The sequence below is a fragment of the Stigmatopora argus genome, chromosome 23, assembly GCF_051989625.1.
Source record: "Stigmatopora argus isolate UIUO_Sarg chromosome 23, RoL_Sarg_1.0, whole genome shotgun sequence".
In the NCBI taxonomy this organism is placed as follows: domain Eukaryota; kingdom Metazoa; phylum Chordata; class Actinopteri; order Syngnathiformes; family Syngnathidae; genus Stigmatopora; species Stigmatopora argus.
The window spans coordinates 2,179,051-2,202,231 of NC_135409.1; the positions used below are offsets into that span (position 1 = coordinate 2,179,051).

General features: G+C 42.0%; 1 protein-coding gene across 1 annotated transcript; it reads left to right on the forward strand.

Moving 5' to 3' along the window:
- Positions 1–672: 672 nt before the first annotated feature.
- On the forward strand, positions 673–8,236 carry etnk1 (ethanolamine kinase 1). The gene is made up of 8 exons (XM_077594223.1): positions 673–979; positions 1,859–2,118; positions 2,626–2,766; positions 3,246–3,388; positions 6,069–6,152; positions 6,222–6,382; positions 6,528–6,601; positions 6,980–8,236. Exons 1-8 carry the CDS (start codon positions 833–835, stop codon positions 7,050–7,052), a joined length of 1,083 nt encoding a protein of 360 aa, XP_077450349.1. The 5' UTR covers positions 673–832; the 3' UTR covers positions 7,053–8,236.
- The last annotated feature ends 14,945 nt before the right edge of the window (positions 8,237–23,181 follow it).

The following is a 23,181-nucleotide window of genomic DNA, read 5'->3' on the forward strand; positions in this document are numbered from 1 at the left end:
TGTGATCCAAACAAAGGCACCTTATTTCCGAAAGGGTAAGGACAGGGTGTCCAACTGTGGAGAACATGCTGTTTCAGCCTAATGACATGAGTAATACTAGGCGAAGAATTTTAGTGTTTTGGGGTGCTGACATTTGCATGTTATGCTCATATATTCCATAGCAACCCTGGGAAAATGGTCAGGTTTGACCAGCGCTGAATGGGTAAACGGTCGTCTACGACACTGGAAAACTATTTCTTTAGGTAAGGTGGATTCGCCGTCTCTGTATCCGCTTACTTGGCTCCCAAAGCCTGGCAGCTGACATTTAAAACGTCTAGACTTTGATGCGCAACTCAGGTCAACAGAAGTGGCTGGCGGATGTGACGTTAATAGCCCACGCCGTTGAGACTTTATTTGGTGTGCGTTTCAGTGTATACACCAGGAAGTGCCGGCTTGAGTTACATAAGAACGCACGTTTAATTAATCCGTTTTGAGTCTTAACTGACAACAAGTTATATTCCCGATTTAAAAACCGTATTAATTTGCTGAGACGGCGTGATAGCTGTTTTTTAACATGAAAGTTTCGGTAAATTTGACAGGAGTGGGTGTATCGCTTCATTTCTGGGTACGCCATGAAATGAATCGAGCGCGCCTCTTGGATGTTGCTTCCCATCATGCACCAGGCGAACGTTTCCACTAAGTGGGCGGGGGCTTTTGGAGAGGCGTTGCCGCATACTGTCCTCAGTCATTAGGATTATATGAAGAAGATTGTCAAACGTTCTTCACATTTTGCTTACGCTTCTTGCTTTTAACAGTTACTTTGCCACGCGGATACTACGAATCAAAACCAAATATGGCCAACTACATTCATGTGCCAGAAGAGGCTCCTGCCGTGCCTAAAATAGACGTGACAGTGGAGGAGAAAGACTACAGAACCGGTGCATTGAAGCTGGTCAAAGAACTGAGATCAAACTGGAAACCTGCGGAGGTCAAAATAAAGGTGGGAGTTGCCTCTGGTTTTAGTTTTTGATGTCACCAAAACGTTATATAGATCGTGAAACCGAATTCAAGAAAGCTGGTCGTCTCGTCACGACAACTTCCTTCTTTAAAAAATGGCCACTGTGGAAGTCGAATACCAAGCGTGTATCATGATTTCGTTCATAACGAGGTATTAGTGGTTTACTTACAGTCGTGTTGCTGGTACATTTCCTTGGCGCTGTTTGCAACTGCGTCATATCAAAGCCACGACCTAAAGCTTCCCGAGCTTTCTTTGGACAGATTGCGTCACTAAACTCTTCACTCTACACTTAAACTCTTCTTGCAAATATTTCCAAACATCTCTTGGTGTGAAAGCAGATAGCACTGCGCAAAAAAACTGGTTAAACTATATAAATATGCACTTTTTGCGCCCTAGCGGAAGAGCATTGAACTCTAATTGCTGTCAATTTGCATTGAATGAAGGTCATTTTCTGCTAATGCACCAAAAATGGTTGATACTACTCAAGAGCTGACCTGCATTTTTGCACTGCCGCTCAGCCATAGAGTTTGGGTGTGCAGGGTTGTGGTGTCAACACAGCCAGGATGAAGTCAGTCACGCGCTTGACCCTCTTCCCCATCTTCCGCAATGAAAAAAAACAAAAACAAACGGGGAACTCAGCAAAAAGCCAGTCTATGTGTGGGCATGAAAATAAAATTCCTGTCATTCCCAGTCGGTGCCTCACAGAGATAACAATTAGCGGCTGGTATGTTGACCCCCCCTGCACAGCACGGCTAGAACAAAAGAGTCAGGCTTGATTCCAACATACTTCCTCAAGTTATGTAACAATGCAAAAAAAGTAGACATATGTTTCTAATGAAGTCTCTACTCTCGCCTTCCCAGTTTTTCACTGACGGTATCACCAATAAGTTGCTGGGCTGCTACGTGGGTGCGGCCATGCAGGACGTGGTACTCGTCCGCATCTACGGTAATAAAACAGAGCTTCTGATCGACCGAGAGAACGAGGTGAAGAGTTTCCGAGTGCTTCACGCGCACCGCTGCGCGCCACGTCTCTACTGCACCTTCAACAATGGCCTCTGCTACGAGTTTCTGCAAGGAACTGCTCTGGAACCGGAGCACATCCGCAGCCAGCCTGTTTTCAGGTATCCCGTAAGCCAGGGGGGCCAGTACGTAGATTGCGATCTACCGGTAGATGCCAAGGAACTATTGGTAGCAAAAAAAAGTTTGAACACCCCTGCAGTAAGTCATATGTGACACCTTTCCACAAATTTGGTATGTTGGTGGATTGCAGGAAGGTGCTTCTCATTTCAGCACAACCCCCGTTGGTTAAAGTGTCTGTGGAACAAAAAGCTGCACCTGATGCGGCCCTCCAGGACTGGTCGCTCTGCCTAGCCCTGAATTCTAACCCTCACAACAAAGTAGATGGCGGGAGTTTGGCTTATTGAAAAGTAGATCTTGGAGCAAAAAAGCGTGAGAGCCCGTGTCTCAAGCGATTTAATGACAGTAACCATTTTTTCTTACCTAAATAACAAAAAAACCCAAAAGGGCTTGAATAATAAACCGCCATATTACCCGGCAACACGGTAAACACAACTAGCCATGCTCCAGTTATTTTGGCATTCATGAAATCCCATTGTCTGGATCACCAGGCTCATCGCCAGACAGCTCGCCAAGTATCATGCCATTCACGCTCACAATGGCTGGGTGCCCCAGTCAGACTTGTGGCTGAAGATGGGCAAGTACTTCTCCCTTATCCCAAAGTACTTCGCGGACCCCGAGAAGAATGCGAGGTGAGCACCAAAATCTTTCACCAAGATGTATAATTTTGTCATTGGCATTCTCTTATCTGCATGTGAAGCGACGACCTTGGCCTTCAGAGCGAGTCTGCAAAACCGCCACAAGGGCGAAACCACAGATAAAACCCTGAAAAAAAACCGCTAGCACATTTGCAAACCATAACTACGATCATCCTTCTGACTTCACTTTTCTGAACAAGACAAGTTAGTTATGAATCAGATTAAAAATGGTAATTATTAGGGAAAATAGTCATCACTCCCCCAGTCCAATGCAATATTTTAAGAGATGAGCATTTAAACGCACGTTGGCATTGAGTGGCACTATAACAACTTGTTTGAGTTAGTTCACAAAATATATCCAAAACAAACAACCGCTGAGTTTTCACCCAAGCGATTATTGTTAGGGAAACACTGACGCGCCGACTTGCATAGCCCATGTTGTCGTGTGTCATTCTGACTTCTTCCGGCTCCAGGTTGACCACAGAAGTGCCCAGTCCGCGTTGCCTGCGGGAGGAACTCGTTTGGCTCCAGCAGAGCTTGTCGTTGCTGGGCTCCCCTGTGGTGCTGTGCCACAACGACCTACTTTGCAAAAACATCATCTACAACAAGCAGGCCGGTGAGTCAACGACTGGTGCCGCGTCTCGCATTTGTTGTGTGGCTGATTTGTGGTGTGGCGAGCGCTTCCGCGCAGGTAGGATGTCGTTAACTGCATTGCAGCTTCCTCACCCAAGACATTTCACTTATTATATTGGGCTGTGGAGACAATTTGAATGACACCAAATTTTTAAAATAAATAAATAAATAAAAACTTCAATAAGTGCCATTTAGCATACTTAGTATAGTTTTTACTAAGACTGGGCGAGTTGTCTCATTGCATTAATATGATGGTAAGTTTAAAATCAAGTCTGATTAATACTGCTTTTGAATTCATTATTTAACAACAATTCATTGCATTTAATCTCAGTTAATTCTTTCAACTTTGAATTAACTCATAGACTCGGTGTTGGAATAGTTTCTTATTTCTATATTATGGCAGCACATTTAAATTAAGTATACTAACTATGACTTGAGAATTGATTATTACACAGTAATGCAATTCAACTGTTCATTATTTCAACTCTCATTGTAAGTTTGTATAGTTTCTTTTTTCATCAATATGGCAATACATCTAAAATAAGTGTTAATTACTACATTTGAATTTAGTTTATGTTAACTCACTGTTGGCATGACGGCAGTAAATTACTGTGATTGTCAGCTTGGTGCCACATTTTCGTTTGGTGAATTTGTCTCACATTTGCCTCGTCACAAACCTACTAATAGCTGTAAAAAAAAAAAAAAAAAGGTACAAAGTACATTCTCGGGAGTGAACGTGAGGGTGAGAAACGGAGTATGTGATGAGGGCGGGGTGCATCCCAGCTGTCAGCCCCCTCGTCCCATGGCGGCGAGGGGCGGGGCCATTCTCACAGCTCCTTGTGTCTAGCCTCTCTCCCATAGGAGGAACAGCTGAGGCGGCGATGGAGAGCGGCAAACTTCACTCGCGTAGGAAGTCATGGCAGCCATGGCGCCCTCCAATGCCATCCCTCCCTCACTTTTATTACTAGGCCTCTTGCCAAGCGGGTGATACCACCTTTTTTCTTTAACCTGGTCTTCTCTTATATATAGCTGCATTTTACCCAGCTGAAACACACATCCGCAAAACAGACTCAAACTGTTCATTTTTCTACAATCCATGGCTTTGTCCGGTAAACAAGTAGTCATTGTCCTCGGATTAGGTCGACGCCCACTTTGTTCCCATTGCACGTTTGCCGAATCGTGTTTCAAGCTCGGGTAAGACGCAACGTCGGATGTGAGAAAGAACATTTTTGATGACTTTTTAATTTTTTTAATTTTTTTTTGCTTTGGGAGAAATTACGTTTCAACTTAGAAGATGTTGTTTGGAGGAGCGGGAAAATGGTGTCACGCGTTTGGGTTGGCCGCCGAACAATGAGACGGGAGCATTGGAGGGGCGTGTTTACGAAAAAATGTTAGGACACATCGGGAGAAGGGGATGGACTTCGAATTTCGTGCAGAGAGAAAACAAGGGAAATTTGTCAGTGAGCCAGTGAGCATGTGTGAAAGATGTTTGCCCCAACCTTTTCATCTGCTGCACAGGGGGGGCTATAGCCACTGCCTGGAGGTGTTCAGTTGTGTCCCGCTAGGACCCACACTCCACCTGGTAACCCACCTCAGTGTCTTTCTGTGTAGTCCAGCATCAGCTCAAACAAAAGAAAACTTGAAAGAAAAAAAAATCATGTTTGCCATGACCGCTAATCCTGTTCATTTGGCTTCCCTTCCAAATTCTTATTCTGTCACAACTGAGCATGTCAAGCAAGGGTTTGTATTTTGAGATGGAACTTCTGACGATACAAGTGCAAAGTGCAGTCAAATGGCTGTTGTCGCATGCCTCTAGTTATGCCGTTATGTAACCGCACTTGCCTTTTGTTCCTCACTTTGCTAATATTTTACCTGGAAGTGCTTTTTATGTATTAGATCCTCTTCACTGTTATGACACCCGCCCCCCTCCGCTTGTGCATTCTTGTCAAACCAGTCTTGGCAAGTGTCATGTTATGTTCCTTTCCTTTGTAACTTTTAGTGCTGACTCTGTTTTTTTCCTCCTTTCACTGAGTGTGTTATCGCAGCCGGAAGATAACTCTTTCCCCCCTGTATTAACTTACATTTGCACAAAAGCTTCTCAAAATGCAAACTCTTTCTTGAACCGCCGAGTCCCCCACCCCCACGTCCGGTTGGACCAGGGGTGTCCAAACTTTTTTTCTCTGAGGGTCGCTTTCAGAAAAAATCAAAGATACAAGGGCCAAATTGAAATCTTACCACTTCAATTTTGGGGTTTTTAACATTACTTGTATTCATTGGCTGCCATTGATCCATTTTGACTTGGAGGGCTGACAGCGATCCAATGATCGCTGCCAGCACTACTGTAATAATGGATACTTTTTAAATGACTCACTCCATTTAGTGCAAAATCTGAGAAATTCAATAGAATGTGGACTGAATCTAAGATTATTTTGTGGGCCGTTATGAATTTGTTACTTCATAATTTGCTAGGGGGGCGGGGTCAATTAATACTGTGTAGTGGGAAGCACGTGGGCTGCCGGCCCTATTTTGGACACCCCTTAGTTGGACAGAAAAGCCAATCGACAGTCTGACATCTGAGTTAACAAAAGGGACACAAAAAAACATGATAATGATTTTCATGATATCCCGTGCCTCTGTGTAAACAACACTGCTTCTCCTTGCAGGAAACGTCAAGTTTATTGACTACGAGTATGCTGGCTACAATTACCAGGCCTTCGACATTGGAAATCATTTCAATGAGTTTGCTGGTAACTGTAGAATAGAACAGGACAGTCAGAGGGGAGTTAGTCAATTTACTGTTTATTTCTCTTCTTCAGGTTTGAACGAAGTGGATTATAGAAACTACCCCTCGCGGCCTTTCCAGTTGCAGTGGCTGCGTTCTTACCTGGAAGCCTACAAAGAGCACAAAGGCCACAGCAACGAGGTGACCGAAAGGGAAGTGGAGACACTTTATGTGCAGGTCAACCGCTTTGCTCTGGTGAGTCCTTTGGCGTCCGCAAGCCGTTGTGTGTAAATATTCTGAATAAAAACAATCCCATTAATGGAAAAAAGGTGACTGTTGCCGCTGGTCTCGCGTATGAATCTTGCTAAGAACCATCATGAGATCTTTTTACTCCTTGCAGGCATCACATTTCTTCTGGGCTCTCTGGGCTCTGATTCAAGCCAAATTCTCCACCATTGACTTTGACTTTCTGGAGTAAGTTGGACTAATTCTTCTGCGCTTAAAAGTCCTATTATCACCTCACCGGGTACTTTACTGCATTAGATTAGACTGAGCTTGTAGTCAGTACTTCAATTTCTTTTAGCGTGCAATTGCCTACTGCCTATTGTTGCCTGGGTTTGGCTCCAGCACCCCCACCACCCTTTAGGATAAGCAGCTCAATGAATGAATGAATTTCAACAGCTATGAATCTTTGAGTCTTAATACTTTATTTTTTTGAAAATACTCTTTGACAAGATTATATCGTTTAATTAGTGTGTATAAACCAGTGTGAGATTTTAACGTACGTTTGCCTCTCCCAATCAAAAATGAGTTAAACGAGTACCCTCTTAATCCTCTTCTCTCCCTTCATAGATATGCAGTTCTGCGCTTCAATCAGTACTTCAAGATGAAACCCGCGGTGACCGTGTTGAGCCTACCAGAATAAGCCCCACCCCAATGCCGACCCTGATCCCTCTTCCTCCACTTACTCAGTGCCTCTCACGACAAGCATTGAGCGCCCTCCGAGGGGACGCAGCGGGAAGACTTTTTTTTTTTGCGCGATGTGGCGAGTTCAGTTCAAAAGGTGGTCGCACACACGCTCAACAACCCGTTCACATGTGTTGGATGATCATTTCTGTCTGGGAATCGGGAGGAGAGCCAAACACTAATAATTACCTGGAGACTCCCATGGAAACTCCCCCCTTGGGAGGCAACCCTGTTTGTGCGTCGCTCAGGAAGCGGGAATCAAAACATAACAAATGGCTGTTGTTTTGACACCCTTATTTTCAGGCCAGTGCGCTATGTAGTTCTTCCTGGGGTTGTTATCTTTGTGTAAAGTCAGGGTCAAAACAATAGTCGGGAGGAGAGAAACTGGTGAAACAAAATGGCCGTTTCAGCATTCCGCATTCATCGCGCTGCGCTGGTTTCGCTCGGATTGAGACCAAAACTTATTTGTAGCAAACATTTCAATGTGAACAGAGGAAAGCGGGGACGGACTGCTGAGGAGGTCAAACAAAATGGCTGCTACTGACGTAAGGACCAAGAGAGAGAAAAATATGTAGATTTGATGCTTATTATTCTAGGAAAAATCAACCACTTTTAGCGATTTGTCTAATTCTAAGAGCTCTTATTTCAAATTTCCCAATAATGCAGAGCTTCGGGAGCCAGTGATTTGAATGCAAATGTGATTTCAATTTTCACTGTTCTTTCCACTGTTCATTTTCCATTTGTCAAATAGATTAAGTGTTGTTTCGCCGGTGTGCACTTACTTTCTACTTGTCAAGGTTTGGAAATAAGGTCCATTGTTTGTTATAGAGGGGAGCTGACTTGAAGTCACAAATCAACGCGAAAGCTTTTGAAATGTGAAAAGAGGACTGTTTACATATAGTAACTGTGATATTTGGGAACTATGTCCAAACATCTCAAAGACAAGATTCTTAGTTCTGTGACCTTTCCCCCCTGTTATTTCTGGTCATTATTGTATATTGTTTATAATGTACAGTAATGTTATATAACTTTGCTTGTTTGAATTTTTCTTTTGTAAGGTCATATAAGTGAATAGAGTTGCAACACGATTTGAAAAATACTGTAAACAAGCCTAGAAAAAAGAAGTAAAGTATTTACTCTATATCCACTGTGTGATTCCTGATCCAGCGACAGCAAAGCAGGAAATGTTGCTGCAGTTGCAGAATTTGTCCGCAAGAGGGAATGATCCACTAGATTTTCAACATGGCGATTATTAAGTGCACCTGATTGTACCATGTTGCTTTTCATTACTAATCACCTGCTCTGCACCCATCCTAAAAGAAAGCAACAGCAAAACATCTGCTCTATAAAGCCAAGGTGTTGTTTTAAATCTTATTAATCAAGTTAGGAAGTTATCTTAGTCATTTTAGGGAATTAAGTCCTCGTTAACTCAGCAGATATGAAGAAGTTGTATTGCTCAGTTTCATGGGAAGGAGGTAAATAATCACTTCTGTTTTTCATCGTGCGAAATGTTTACATCAGAAGATTTTTTTTCGATAGTTAGCAGTTGCAAGTGCAAGCTAGCTCGAGTAAGAATCATGGTTTGGGAGCAGTGTTACTTTTATATGACGTTTTTCAGGTGTTTGAGCATCTTTAGCCCCGTTGTGATAATTATACTATAGTGTAAAAACAGATCATAATTGTCGATACAGTGTAATGGGGCGGCCATTTTAGACGATGAATTAAGGCAAAACAATTGTTCAAAACACGCCCTACAGCATGCATAAATGTACGTATATGTAGATCCGTGGGTGTAATATTTCCATAAATGCGTCACATTCTTTTCACGTCGATGGCAGACAATGAGATATTATATGTTAATTATTTTTTATCTCATGTCATTTTTGGAACCGCGTTATCCTCACTTGGGTCGCTGGGGGTGCTGGAGCCTATCCCACCTGACTTCGGGCCATAGGCAGGGGCCAGTCAATCGCAGGGCACAAGGAGAAAACAACCATTCACGCTCACACTCATACCTAGGGGCAATTTAGAATGCCCAACCAGCCTACCATGAATGTCTTTGGAATGTGGGAAGAAACCCGGAGTACCCTGAAAAAAACCCCACACAGGCCCGGGGAGAACATACAAACTCCACACATGTGGATCGACCTGGATTTGAACCCAGATCCACCACTGTGAGGCTGACGCGGTAACCACTACATTTTTTCTATACATGCAAATGTGTGTAGTATATGTAGGTCTGTGTGTGTTTTACATTTTACATCTTGCATTTTACATTAACAGTTTCATAGCAAAAAAATACATAGGACTGCAGATTAATACAGTAAATACACATTATGTAATAATGACTGACCTTTGGGCTTATCCTCTCAGGGGTTGCCAGAGAGAAATAGTCGATCCGCATAATAGATTTGGCACAAGATTTACACCGGATGCCCTTCCTAAAGAAAATTACATTCACATCATGCCAACGTCATCCCTAGATTGAATTTAATGCCCAATCAAATATGCAACAATATAACACCTACTTTTTGTCTCCTTCAAATGAACACATATATATTCAGACAATTATGTTGCTGCTTTGCCAGATCGCTGACAATAATTCAATTATCTTCCTCCTCCACTCAGCCGCACAAATAACACAGATAAATTAACAACACAATCCACCATCTTATCTCCCTGACTTGTCCTCATGAAAATAAAAAGCTAATTCCTGAATTCATTGAACATTACTTGACTCAGTTATATTAGACTGTATGATCTCTATATCGTCTAAGTAAAGGAGGTTAACAATAATTAGCACAGTGATAATTGCAAATAGCTACTGCTCTCTCGTTTCACCTGATGAATGACTAGTGCTCACTGACCCGTGCAAAAATTATTATTTCATGTATTTATTTCATTTAATGTATTCTTTTTTTGAAGCAAGAAAGCACGATCACAAAACGTCTCTAAGGTCAAATCACAACACAGTATAACAGGAGTTAACATTCCGCCAAGGAGGGAGGCATAATAGGGGAGGATCAGAAAGCTAAATGAGGGGGTCTAAAAGATACCGAGGCAGATTAGCGGTGCAGACAGCTGCTCATAACCACATTGGGCCCAAAGATTTCACTAGCAGACTTGTGACGGGCGCTACAACGCCCGCACTGCTGCCTGTAAAACAATAGTGCAAACTGCAGGATGTGTGTGCACAAACAAACAAAAAAATCCATATGCTCTCATTACAAAGAGGATTTTCAGCTTCAAACGTTCAGGATCAAACAGGCTGTCGCACATAACCCTTCTTTCGCTTTCTTTCATTTGCCTTTCTCTCAGCAGGGCCCGAAAGCTCAAAAGGCCCTCATCCTTTATAAGACATTGTCGTTAGGAGCAGAACAAGAACCCAATCCTATTTGTCTAGAGTTTTCCCTCCTCAATAATTCACTATATATTGTTTGCATGCACTCTTAGACAGACGACGTAGCTTATTGTCGAATCCCAGACAACGACGCATCACAATGAGGCAACAATTACCGAGAATTATGAGAGTCCCGTTATAGAAAAGGATATCGTGATAGCATAGATGGGTTCACTGTAAACAGACAGCAATGACAGGGTGGAGAATTACAGAAATTGCTTTTATGTCAGACTATAACATGAGTGAATATTTATGCTACCTTGCTATAAGTAGCGTTACAAAGTAATCACAAAGGGGGGCAGGCAGGTAAGGTTTGGACATGAGTTCGAAACTATGTAATTTTTCTTTCGATTCAGTATTACTTTACCACATTTTACACTGTCTACGCATATCTGCGTAGTAACCAGCTACTTGTACTTTGTTGAAATGACATGACTGTTATGCCTGACTGCTTATTAGTGGCATATATTTAGCATTCTACCACTGCAGGTGCACTCACACAAACATGCAAATGAGGGGAAAACACACCCAACAATGTTTATTTATGTGTTTCCATCTTCTCAGGGTTTTCAAAAGGGATCATAACACACACAGATACGAGCGAGGCCATGAGTGAGGCCATTAGTGGACAGCACAGCTGTGCAGATGTTCAGGTATCCATACTTTGGTTGAAATGTTCAAAGATTCTTGTGCTTTAAAGTCCCATCATCTCAGGGGGTAGGTTTATGAATTTGATATATTGGCTTCACTGAGCCACGACCTGTAGTTATTTTCTTTGAAAAACACAGTTTTCATCCCTTTTCACGATTGGGCATAAATCCAGAGTCAGTATCAGGAAGTGATCTAAATAAAGGCAGGCTTTCAACCATTTTTTGGGGGAAATTGCTCCAATACGAACACTGCCAATATAAGCCTATATTTTGTTGAGTGGATTCCGGACATGGAAGTGGGCTAACCGATAAGTATTCTGTTGTTTTGATCAAAACATTTGACTGAAGACTGCTTTGGCCAAGTGAAAGATAATGTGTCACCAATTAAAAAGTTGTTAACAATGACTTAGGTACCAAAAATAACCAGGCTTTAGCCTGCAGAGAGAAAGAGAGAGATGCAAGGTGTTATAGTGATTCTGCCAATAGCATTAACTTGTATGGTAAAACCTCCGCAGAATCATGTTATTTGGTAATTCCTCCTCTGACCCGCTTTCAATTTGGTATTCTGACTTCTCACATGTTAAGTCAACGACTCCGTTTTCCATTGAGTCGTATAGCAGTTGCCGGAATCCTTACCTTCGACTATGTCATGGGTCTCCAAACTATTCCACAAAGGGATGCAGTAGGTTCAGAATTTCAGTACAAATAAACAGGAGAGGATTTTTTCACCAATCTGGTTGGTGTCTTACAAGGGCAGTCGGTCGATCACAATCAGATGCTGCGTGTTTTAGCACAAACCTTAAACTCTTTGTGCTGGATCGAGTGGACCTTTAGGACCGACCGCTTTGGGGGTCCCATCAGTTTCAACAATGCAGAGGTAAACAGTTAGACAAATTATTTTTATTGCACTATGGTATTGCTAGTTTTGGATCTGCGTTTGCCTCTAATTTATTTTTGAATATTCTTTGACAAAATTCTAGTAAATTAGTGTATACAAACACGTGATGGTGGGATTTAAAATTAAACTCAAGTAGTGTTCAGTGTACTTAGTGAGTCACTTGGACTAATTCCTCAACAGACGTGCACTTGGTGAGCTGACAGATGAGTTGTCTAAAGTGACAGTTTCTATGGAAGCATTAGTGCTTTATTTTTTTCTGTGTGTTTTATTTTCCTTTTTTTAAAAAACCCATTCGGCTAGCTTTCATCTGGTGCAGGCGCACACGTCCTAAGCTTTTCCAGCTTGAGACAGAGAGCGATTTACATATACCAGCCACATTTGTCACCGATGCTATGGCCATTGCGACTAAATCTCACGGGCGGGCATTAATACACAGTGCTGTTGTGTTCCCCAAGAGAAATCAACTGGTAAATGAAAACTGTATAGAGATGTTTCCTTAATAAAATAGGCATTTTGCTTAGGGATTCGAAGATTAAAAAAGAATCTGTCAGGAAGATGAAAACTAAATAAAGTAAAATTTGACTTTATCCATCATGATTTTATTACAAATCACAATCCTATGAATGAAAATCAGCAAATGTAACATGACAAATGGTTGAGTTGTCAGTGTAATGCCATTCTCCAGCCATTTTCAGTGGCTGTCATTCTCCTGGCGGCTGATAGATGTCATCAATGGCCCGTTTAAGAGCCTATCGACTGTCGCCTTTTTATTTTCGAGCATCTCGAGTGCTTTGCAGTTGGAGATGGTACAGATGGCAGGGCCTAAACGCAACACTTCTCCACACATTTCACTGTTCGCGGAGTGATATCAAAGTCAACTCAAAATGGAGGCTGTTGCCATCAACTTGAAACAAATTCTCACACTTCCAACAAAATTGTATTGTGAGTGAAGTCGCAGTGGATTTTTTTTTTTGGTCAGCATTCAAGCACAGATGTCCCCCCCACCACCACCCTGTATCTCTCTGTGTCGATGCGTGTGTTAAATAAAAACTCACATCCTCTTAAAAAATTTCAGCTGTGGATTTTCATGGATAAATACTCACAATTATAAAATGTTTTAATCCAGATTGCATTCAGACAATTTATTCCAGCTTCTAAATCACGGATTGACAAATTAAAAATAAATAACAAATGCCCTAGATTATGTCAACTGTGAGCCTGAAACGGACGGCATTATCGACTTGTCCGTTTGCCCACAAAGTGTCAAAATTAATAATGCCGCGTATGATTGTGGTGCAATTCAAGTGCCCTTTGTACTCACAGTTTACAGGAAATTTCCCATGTGGACTCAAACTGTGTATAAAATAGGACGGATTGTGTCAGTGAGGTTGCGACAGCCTGAGTAGTGACTAAAGTGCTTTAGCTTTTCTTCAGTTTTTATGTTGTTGTAATTTTAAATGGAGGTTTTTTAGTATGGAATTAAAATGAAGTGTTTTTCTGCATAATAAATTCCAGTCAAGTCCATTTAAAAAAATGTGTCATAAACTCACCCAATGAAGGATTGTATTTTTCTTACCATTTTTAAAATATATATTTTGATAAATCCCAAAATATTTTAGGATGTTCCCCAACATCAACATATATGCTTAAATTGTCCACTCCCATCGACAATCATCCAATGACTGAGATACTGTAAGATTGATGTGACTGTGCAGTTGCGCAAAAAACAAACAAACAAAAAACAAAAAAAAACAGTTCTAACTCATTTGATCGAGACAAAGACAAAATCATTTGTGATATTGGCCACGACCAAGCTTTGCCATCATTAACAGCCTGAGACAAAATGAATGGGACATCATCGAGCTAATCAATAATAAGACATCTTTCAAAGTTGTAAAAAGACTAAAATGTACTCCCAGCACAGAAAAATATGTTTACGGCCGTGTTCAATTCCCCAACAAGAGGTCATCTGTGCCTATTTTCGGTAGGGCGGGGCCCTGCCCCTTACGCCTGGCTGCAAGGAGTTTACTTTGGAGGGTGGCGGAGTGCCTGATTTTCTTGCCCGCCGCCCAACCCTTCCAATTAAATGTGGAATGCGGTGCTCTCGAAGGCCATTTGAAGTGTGCTGTGCTTGCGCGTGGTAGTTAGTTAGCGTAGCTTTCATCCGCACAGAGCCCGTTCATTGTGCTCGCAGTCGGGCAGGTAAGACAGGGCCTTATCTGTTTATTTTTGTGTATGACCGGCCTCACGCCAACCCCGAGACATTTTAGAGCAGGGGTCGGGAACCTTTTTTTTATCAAATTAAACAATTCATATTTTCAAATATTATTTATTGAGAGCCATACTCAGAATTTAAAAGTATAAATATATGAAAGTGCATTTTTTTTCATTTCACCACTTTTAAAGTAAGAAAAAGTCTCTGAATTCTTTTGACAACATTTTTAAGCTGCTGCTAATCAATGAAAGTATGTATGCAGGAGAGTCTAATGAAAAAAAATGATTAAAAAAATGTCAACGCCACTGAACCGACACGATGCTCCTAGCAGTTTCCCTATTTTACCTGACAGGTTAGCGGAGAGCCAGATGCACCAATTATAAGAGCCACATATGGCTTCCGAGCCAAAACAAGGGTACTGTTTTAGAGCAATCGTCATAAAAGCTTGTTCTCAATGTCATTGACTGCGAGCACATTTTTTTTCTCACTATGCACAATTTTAGGAAATGATAAACAGGCGGGTGGGAAAAAAACACGGACATTAGCACTTGGATTCAAAAGTGTAAAGAAGACAGGAATAAAAGCGAATTTGAACTTAATGAACATGCATTAGCGGCCTAGAAGTGCTTTCATCAGCCTTCTTTTCAAACCTTTTCGTTTTCACATCCCTCAGATACAACATCACAGCCCCGGCGAGCGTGGCGGCGCTGAGAGAAAGTCTTTATTTGCTCTCAAATGGGTCTTATCTGAAATAATGAATATGTCCTTGAGAAAAACAAAGAGACCCCTACAAAATAGGCAACTCCTCCATGCAGGCGATAAAGAAGGCCGATAATTGTGTTCGAGTCTTCCTGCCGACGCTCTGGAAATGAGTTTGTTCTTGTTTAGATCAGAGCCGTGTGTCGCTTCCACTCTTTAAAAAAAAAATTCTTGCCCACTTTTTGGGGAAGCTCGCTCGCCTCCTCTCCCAACTGTTTTCAACTCATTTTTAGGCATGCACTCCAAAACCGATCTTGGTTTTCCTCTATTATGTCAAGGTTTGGGCAGAAAAAAATCCCTCGACCCGACTCGGTAACCCAAATGTACTTGTGAGATGCAATGACAAAAGTTTAATCTATTGATTCATATTAACATAGGCAGAAATTTACGGCACTAATTGCTCCAATTGCAAATTGCATTGCTGGAACAACACCAGGAAGTGGCAAAGTTGCACAAATCAACCCGACAACATGTTGTCTAGCCTCTTCATATTTTTAGAAATTGATCTTAGAACTTGAACGGTTGTGGTGCAATGAAAATGCACCCGTGTACAAATATCTGACGCAAATTCCTGTTTTGTAGCCAGCCTCCAGTGGCTATCTCCGGCACTGCAGGGATTTATTTTGTCCATCCCTCGGCTCCGCCCTTCTTCATGTCCCTCGAGAACCCGTCGAAGCCCTGCCTCGCCACCACATCGCTTATTTAGACCCCCCCTTCTCTACCTCCGTGATATCTCAGTTTGTCATTACAGTTCATATTCTTAATTATGCAGCAAATGTCCCCGAGGGAATAGCATGGAGGCCGCTACACCGCAATCTGTCCATATGGCACTTAATTAAAAGTTTTCTTAAGAATAAATTGCATTCAATTCAATTAAAACTGTAATGTCATCGCGTAATAATAGGCCGAGCCTCCTACGACGAACACATAAAATCTATTCTGTGTTTTGCAATAGGAAAAGTGCGTATCTGCCCCCCTACTAAAAAGAAAAAAAAGAAAAAAAGCCCCCTAGTAGAAAATATGCAAAAAGCAAATATCACCAAAGCCTCCTACATGCCACCGAGCCTCGGGCTGCAGCTGCGCCTGAACACTCGAGCTATTTCCAGATTCCACTCTTGGAAATTCACACCATGACAAATGAACCATTGGAGTTTCGGAATTCCTATTTATCTGCCGCGTGCAGAACCACTTGATTTGGGTGTGAAGAATAAAGGAATTATACGGACACCAAAATAAAATAAAATAAAAATCTGATAATTTCAGGGATACACGATGAAATGAATATGTTTTAAAAAAAAGATGCGAACGCCTTGATTAGATGGTGGGCGTGTCCTTATCTGAATGCTCGGAGGAAAATTAGCATCTGACATTAAGCGTCCTGACCCATTGATGTACGCCCACTAAATCCTCCAGGATTATTTCCAAGACAAGGCAGGTTGCTTTGAACAAAGTCAACCTTTTAACTCAGTGATAGACCTCCAAATCATTTAAACTAGGAGGGCCTGGGTTGTAACTGCAAAGGCAAATGCAAGCGTCGTACGGTGACAACGAACTTTACAAAAAGTAACATTATCAAAAAGAAAAGACTTGCATCTCGTATTTACCAGATTATCACCAAAAGATCTCCATTTTTCCCTTCAACAATTTCCTTGCATGTGATAGAAAAGGACATCGGGAAGTTATTCTATCGGTTGCGGGACGCCGACGCGGCGGCTGTTTGGGGAGGCAGTGATGACTTTCCTCTCTTTCACCCTGAAGGGTAAACAAAGTGTTTTTCTTGTTCAAAAAACGCACAGGGTCTTGGCTCTGGCATGGACTTGGCGGCTCACTCAACCTCACTCGACAAGCCCCTGCGACCAGCAGCCTACAGGTGATAACACACACACACACGCACACAAACACAAATATACCGGTGGCATGGTGGTGACACATTTCGGCTCCACATTTATGAACTATTCAACACTCAATGTGACCTACAACACTCATAAGTCATTTTCGGGTTAAATTTGGGAAATTTAGCAAGAAGTCAATCTGCAGAAACAATAAACAAACTAAAATGTTGAATATTGATGGTTTTCCAATAGAGGAGTGTACAATTTTCACCTATGTAGTCACTGTTAGAGTGCCCTCATATACCACACTATCATCTTGAAGGTATGTGGTTTTCGAACATTTGTCACTTGTTGTTTCGGTGCATTCAAGGTTCAAATCCATCATCCGGCTTCATTCAAAACGCTTTCTATGACAGTACAAAGCGAATCTGCACACTCGTTTTGTGGTCTCCACCGGCTCTTTAGTCTGAAAGACTCCCAAATATTTCAACTCTTTGACATACCTTTGATTCAAGCACACAGCAGGACCAGTGGTAAATACAGACAGGAATATTGCTATTTTCCTCATCACAGTGCAAATTTCTTCTTCAAAGTCACCATAACAGAAGCGCACTCACGCAAAGACTTTGACTCCTGTATTTGTATGGTTCAACTGGGTTTATGGGCATTAGTTCGTGTTCATAACTTCCACTTGGATGTGATGTTGATTGCATTACCACATGAACAGGCATACTTGACTATTGTCCCGTTTCCTTGGGTTAATATTTTCTGATGGACCTGGATCCTCTCGACATTGGCAAAGGCGTCCGAGGAAGCGGAAGGACACCCCGTGGCCCAGTTTAGCCTCCCCGTTTTGGGTTAAGGGCACCTGAGGCCCGAGACGAAGTTGGTTGCACTCCCAATCGCCCGCCGCCCCTCTCCCTCCCACCACATAAACAAACTAAGACTTATTTGTCCCCAAGTATACGGCAAGTTTTTGGATTTCCCATTCCTCTCCTGTTTTTTAAAAAATATATTTATTTTTATTAGCACGGCCTGCTAAATTCTGTTTTAGACGCATTAAGAGTCTATGACGTAACCTCTACAGACAAGATAAAACCTGCTGCTGTTTATTTGATTTTCACTTCAAACATGCTAACGTAAACGCTTTTGTCCCTTAGAAGTCTTCTGCAGGTGCATCCTAAAGTATTTCAGAAAACCGAAAAGGCATTAACTTGTCTTGTTTTGCCCCGTTTGTTAACATGAAAGCACATAAATCGATCTTCACTGCCATTGATGGTGATAAACGGAAAGACCAGTCTATTACAGGGCAGAGTGAGTGCGACATTTAAAAAAGCATTTCAAAGTAGGGATACTTTTACTAAAGCATTTCAGAACTTGGAATCAATTCCCGCTCAGTGGCAATCTGATTGTGAGTGTAGTTTGCCTCTGGTTTGAAGTTAGCTAGGGATAGGCTCCAGCACCCCGGGATCCCGACCAGGATAATCAGTGTTGGAAAAAGAAGGAAGGAGTAAGAATACTAGAAATGGTAAAATTGTTTGACTAAAAAATATTCGTAAGCATTTTAATTGTTTAGTTTGAATGTACAATTTCCTTTAATTTCAAGATTGTACTCTCAGCTTGGGTTGAATTTTTAATGACATTTATATTGAGATATACCATGATGGGTTTATTTAAGGATTTATTTTAATGAATGCCAAATTCATTACTTGAATCTTTAGCACATTGAAAAGCATCATGAAAAGAATGCAGTTCTTTGATTAAAAATCCTTTAAAAAACAACAACGAAAAAACAACTACTAGAAATGGTAAAATAGTTAGACTAAAAATACTCCTAAGCATTTTAATTGTTTAGTTTAAATGTACAATTTCCTTTAATTTCAAGATCATATTCTCCGCTTGAGTTGATTTTTTAATGACATTTATATTGAGATATACCATGATGCGTTTATTAAAGGATTTATTTTAATGAATGCCAAATTCATTACTTGAATCTTTAGCACATTGAAAAACATCATGAAAAGAATGCAGTTCTTTGATTAAAAATCATTTTAAAAAAAGTCCACGAAATGACGAGATGTTCATTCTCAATGCAATCTGTCTTCAGTAAGGCCACACAAAAGCGACAAAACTTTTTTTTTTTTGGGGGGGGGGATTGGCACTGTTGGCAGACTTGTCACAAACAGCAAAAAATGATCCATCTGTTGCTCTTAGATCGTTCATTATTGGCACTATTGATCACGTCGCTGTAATCCCCTCCCAAAAATGTGAGAAAAAGAAAAAAGTTGAACAGCATAGAGAGAAACCCTCGCCAATTATTCAGTAAAAACTTTGTTTCTCAAAAACGGATCTTTCCGAACCGGTAAAGCAAATAACTAACACTGAACAACACTGACTCATGTCACATACAAAATGTACTGCTGTCAACGTACTCGCCAAACTGATGGAATGCGGATGTACAGAAAACGCGGGTGTGTGTATGTGTGCGCACACGCATGCACATTCTTTCTTGTCTCATTGGCAAGCTCATGTCCCATCTGCTCTCCAGGGGAGCTGACAGAGAGATAGTTGTCATTATAGAACATTTCTACTCACGCACGCATACACAGTCACACAGCAAACCGCGAACATTTACTTTTAAGCTGACCGACCATTTTACGGCTAATTGACTGTCACAAGGGCTGCGGAGATTAACGCGCATGGGCCGAAACGGTCATGCCACATTTTTTTTTCTTATTTGTTATTGATATTTGCTGGCACCCTCTATGCCCCCCCCCCCTCGCTCATCATCATCATCATCAGGATTAGCGTTTAATGGCAGGCTCACGGCGAAAAGCGCGCCCCTGTCACCGTCTCCCAGATTAGCCGACGCTTTGTGATGGGCTCGCTCGGCAAGACACAACTTTGTCTCTCCAACGGGAAAAGAAGCTTGGAACCACTGTTTTTATTTCTTTATTTTTTTGACGGTACACGCCGTGTGGTTTTAGCTGGAGTTTGTTCTTCTGTTCTCATCCCAAATGATTGACTGCGACGGCTTAAACTTGTTTTCTTTAAGAAGTGGACATCCGCTGTACGAATAATGCAGGATAACAATCACTTTTGCTAAATGACAATTTATGATAAAAGTCACATCCTGTATTTGTTTTAACTAACATTTTCTAGTTTGATTCTCTTTGTTTTTTGCTAGTTTTATTTTTTTGGGACATTTAATAGCATTTTTGTCATGTCTTTTATAGGGGATTTTAAGGGGATGCTGCAGCCAAACAAGGCTAACACTGGGTAATAGGTGGGGTACACCCTGAATTGGTTGCCGGCCAATCACAGGGAATAATGAGACAATCATTTACATATACACTCTTACCTATGAACAATTTGGAGTGTTCCATCAACCTACCATGGGTGTTTTGGAGATGTGGGAGGGAACCGGAGTACCCGGAGAAAACCCATGCAGGAATAAGGAGAACATTCAAACCCCACACGGGAAGGTCGTAGCGTTCCTTGAACCCTTGATCTCACAACTTTGAGGTGGATGTGTTCATCAATCGAGCATCTTTGCGAGTAAAATAGTTCATTGTTTTTATTATTTTTAATTTTATTTTCTTAAATGATTCCTACAAAACGATAAGTGGCATGGCACAAGTTGTGTGATGTTGTCTGACTACTGGAGTCCAGTTTGTGCGTGTCAAAGGAAAAGAGAGAACATTACTTTTGTGTACATTACAGACGTGTGAACAGTCGCATTAGTGATTCACAGCACCTGGCGTTGATGGAGAGGGTGGCAGTGCAGCTGATGGTACAGTACTGAATATTAATGCTTTTTAGGACAAAATTTGAACATGAATTAGACGCCCTATGCGTGCACTGGCACATTTCTCTGATTCAGTTAAACGAGTCACGCAACACCTTTTTTAAACATTTTCGTTTTTCCTGTCCTGTCAATATTTTTATGGCAACTTTTTTAAAAAAAATTAACAGATCTGTTTGTTCTTTAACGGCATCACTCCCTCCACGGATGACAGTCATGCTCTGCATGCATCTGTCTGCTGGTCCCCAGTTTGTCTGCGTATGATCACTTCCTTCCCTACTCTTCGCCGCACTTACATCCACGCATCCCTGTTCCCTCGCCGCCTGGACCGCCGCGCAGCTCCCTTGTTGCCAACTCGCTGTCGCTGTTAACTCCCATAGCATCTTATGTATTGCCAAAGCAGATTGTGTTTGGAGGGCAAGCAATTAAGGGGGAGGCAAGCTCAAAACTGTAATGTAATTTTGGCTGCAATATTCACGGACCAAAGAAGAGGGGAGGAGGGGCGGTCTTGGCGGCGGGTAAGGAAGGGGGTCGCTCACTGAGGAGGGCTTAAGCGGGACAGGAAGCGGCAAAGTCAACACCGTCGAGAATAATGATCCCGAGCGGAGATTTAGCGGGACGGGATCTGGCACTTGCCTAATTACGGGAGGGCAAATGTCAAGCCTGCTCGCTGTCAGCTTGGTGGAGCTTCCGTCTCCTTCACGTCGCAACCCCCCCGCCTTTGTGGTTTTTGTTCTCCTGCAAGTTTTGCCGTTTTTGTGCATCTCATTAAGGGAGAACTGCTCGGAAACCATTCTTCAAATGTTGCCTCTGCGCTTCAAAATTTACTGTCCAACTAAACAAATAATTAACAGAGAAAACCAAACCGACATGGGGAAAAAGTAATGTCATAATTTCAAGTAATACTACTGACAGGCGGATGAGTGGTTAGCACGTCGGCCTCACAGTTTTGGGGGTCCTGGGTTCAAAATCCAGGTGGGTCCACCTCTGGAGTTTGCATGTTCTTCCCAGGCCTGCGTGAGATTTCTCCAGGTACTCTGGTTTCCTCCCACGTTCCAAAAACATGCAAGGTAGGCAGGCTGGTTGGACAATATAAGTTGCCCCTAGGTATGAGTGTGAGCGTGAATGGTTATTTGTCTCCTCGTGCCCTACGTTTGGCTGGCCACCAATTCAGGGTGTCACCTGCCTCGTGCCCGAAGTCAGCTGAGATAGGCTCCGGCACCCCCCCGCAACCCTAGTGAGGATAAAGCGGTTCCGAAAATGAATGAAAGAATGAACTACTGACAGTTCACACAACACTATGCACTCACGTGTTCTTTATCCTCTGCCCAAAAACTTTATTGCATTTGTTGGATCTAATCGATAAACATTCAATAACTTCGAATTAGAGGAAGCACGCAGAGTCGGCCATGATGAGTTTTATCTAGCTTCAGCTGAAGGAGGGGGTCAGAGCAGCCAGCGGCAGGAGCGCGTCTATCCTCCAGCCTGACTAGTTTGAACTCCCTGCCTCCCCCCAACAGGTCGACTAGTTTTATTGACAAAGGTCATGTGACATAGGTACAGACTTTAGGCGGGAAACTGAACAAAGAAATGGGAGTGTCATGGTAGATGACGCGCCCCCAACTCATAGGTGTCACGGACGGAAATTTCCGCTAGGTCATGCAAAATTCTATTCTAGTGACTAAACTAAATAAACCTATTGACTAATAAAAAGCATAAGAATACATTCCATACTCCACATTTCCCCCCTGTAGTTACTATGAAAGAATTTTCATTAGACATCAATTTATATCCCTCCCATCCAGGTTCTAGAATACAAATATCATCAACAGTTACTTTCAACAGGGTATGGAAAATAATAAAATCACTTGTCAAGGCAGAGGCGAAAAACTCGAGGTATTTGGCGTCATTCGAGAAAAATTCCTCTGCGTCCCTCTTAATGAGCGAACACAATTTTTTAAGTCAAGACAAGTACAATTACCCGGACGGCTCGACATCGTGGGACCCGTCACACTTCGAAAGCGCAATAATCTCCAGTATGGTTTGCCATGCGGTGATACTGTATGTCACTGTAAGCTACCAGCGTGTGCTGGATAATGTTTCAAATCATAACTTTGATACAGGGGATTACACACAGAAAAAATACAGAACAGAAACAAAATCGCAAATGAGGGAGTTGCAAATTTAAACAGCATTGACTGGTTTCGTCTGGGATGAAGGTGCAGCAGTGTTCTCCCATCATGGCACACACACCTCCATCCACCGTCCCGCAACATCCCTAAGGGCTATGACAGTTTGGTTAATAAACACTCATGTAACAGTTCAATGTCTTTACACGAAGCATAACTTTATCCACCCCAAGTTGGGAAAATAGCAACTGTATGATTTTCTGGGGGGGCGGACCACAACTTATGGTCACCAGGAACATCACTACCCCAGATTGCATCATGTGGTTTGAATTGCACTGATTTTGCACTGATTTTGATCTCTTATCTCTTACTGTTATGTTCACTCCCCTTAAAAGGAATG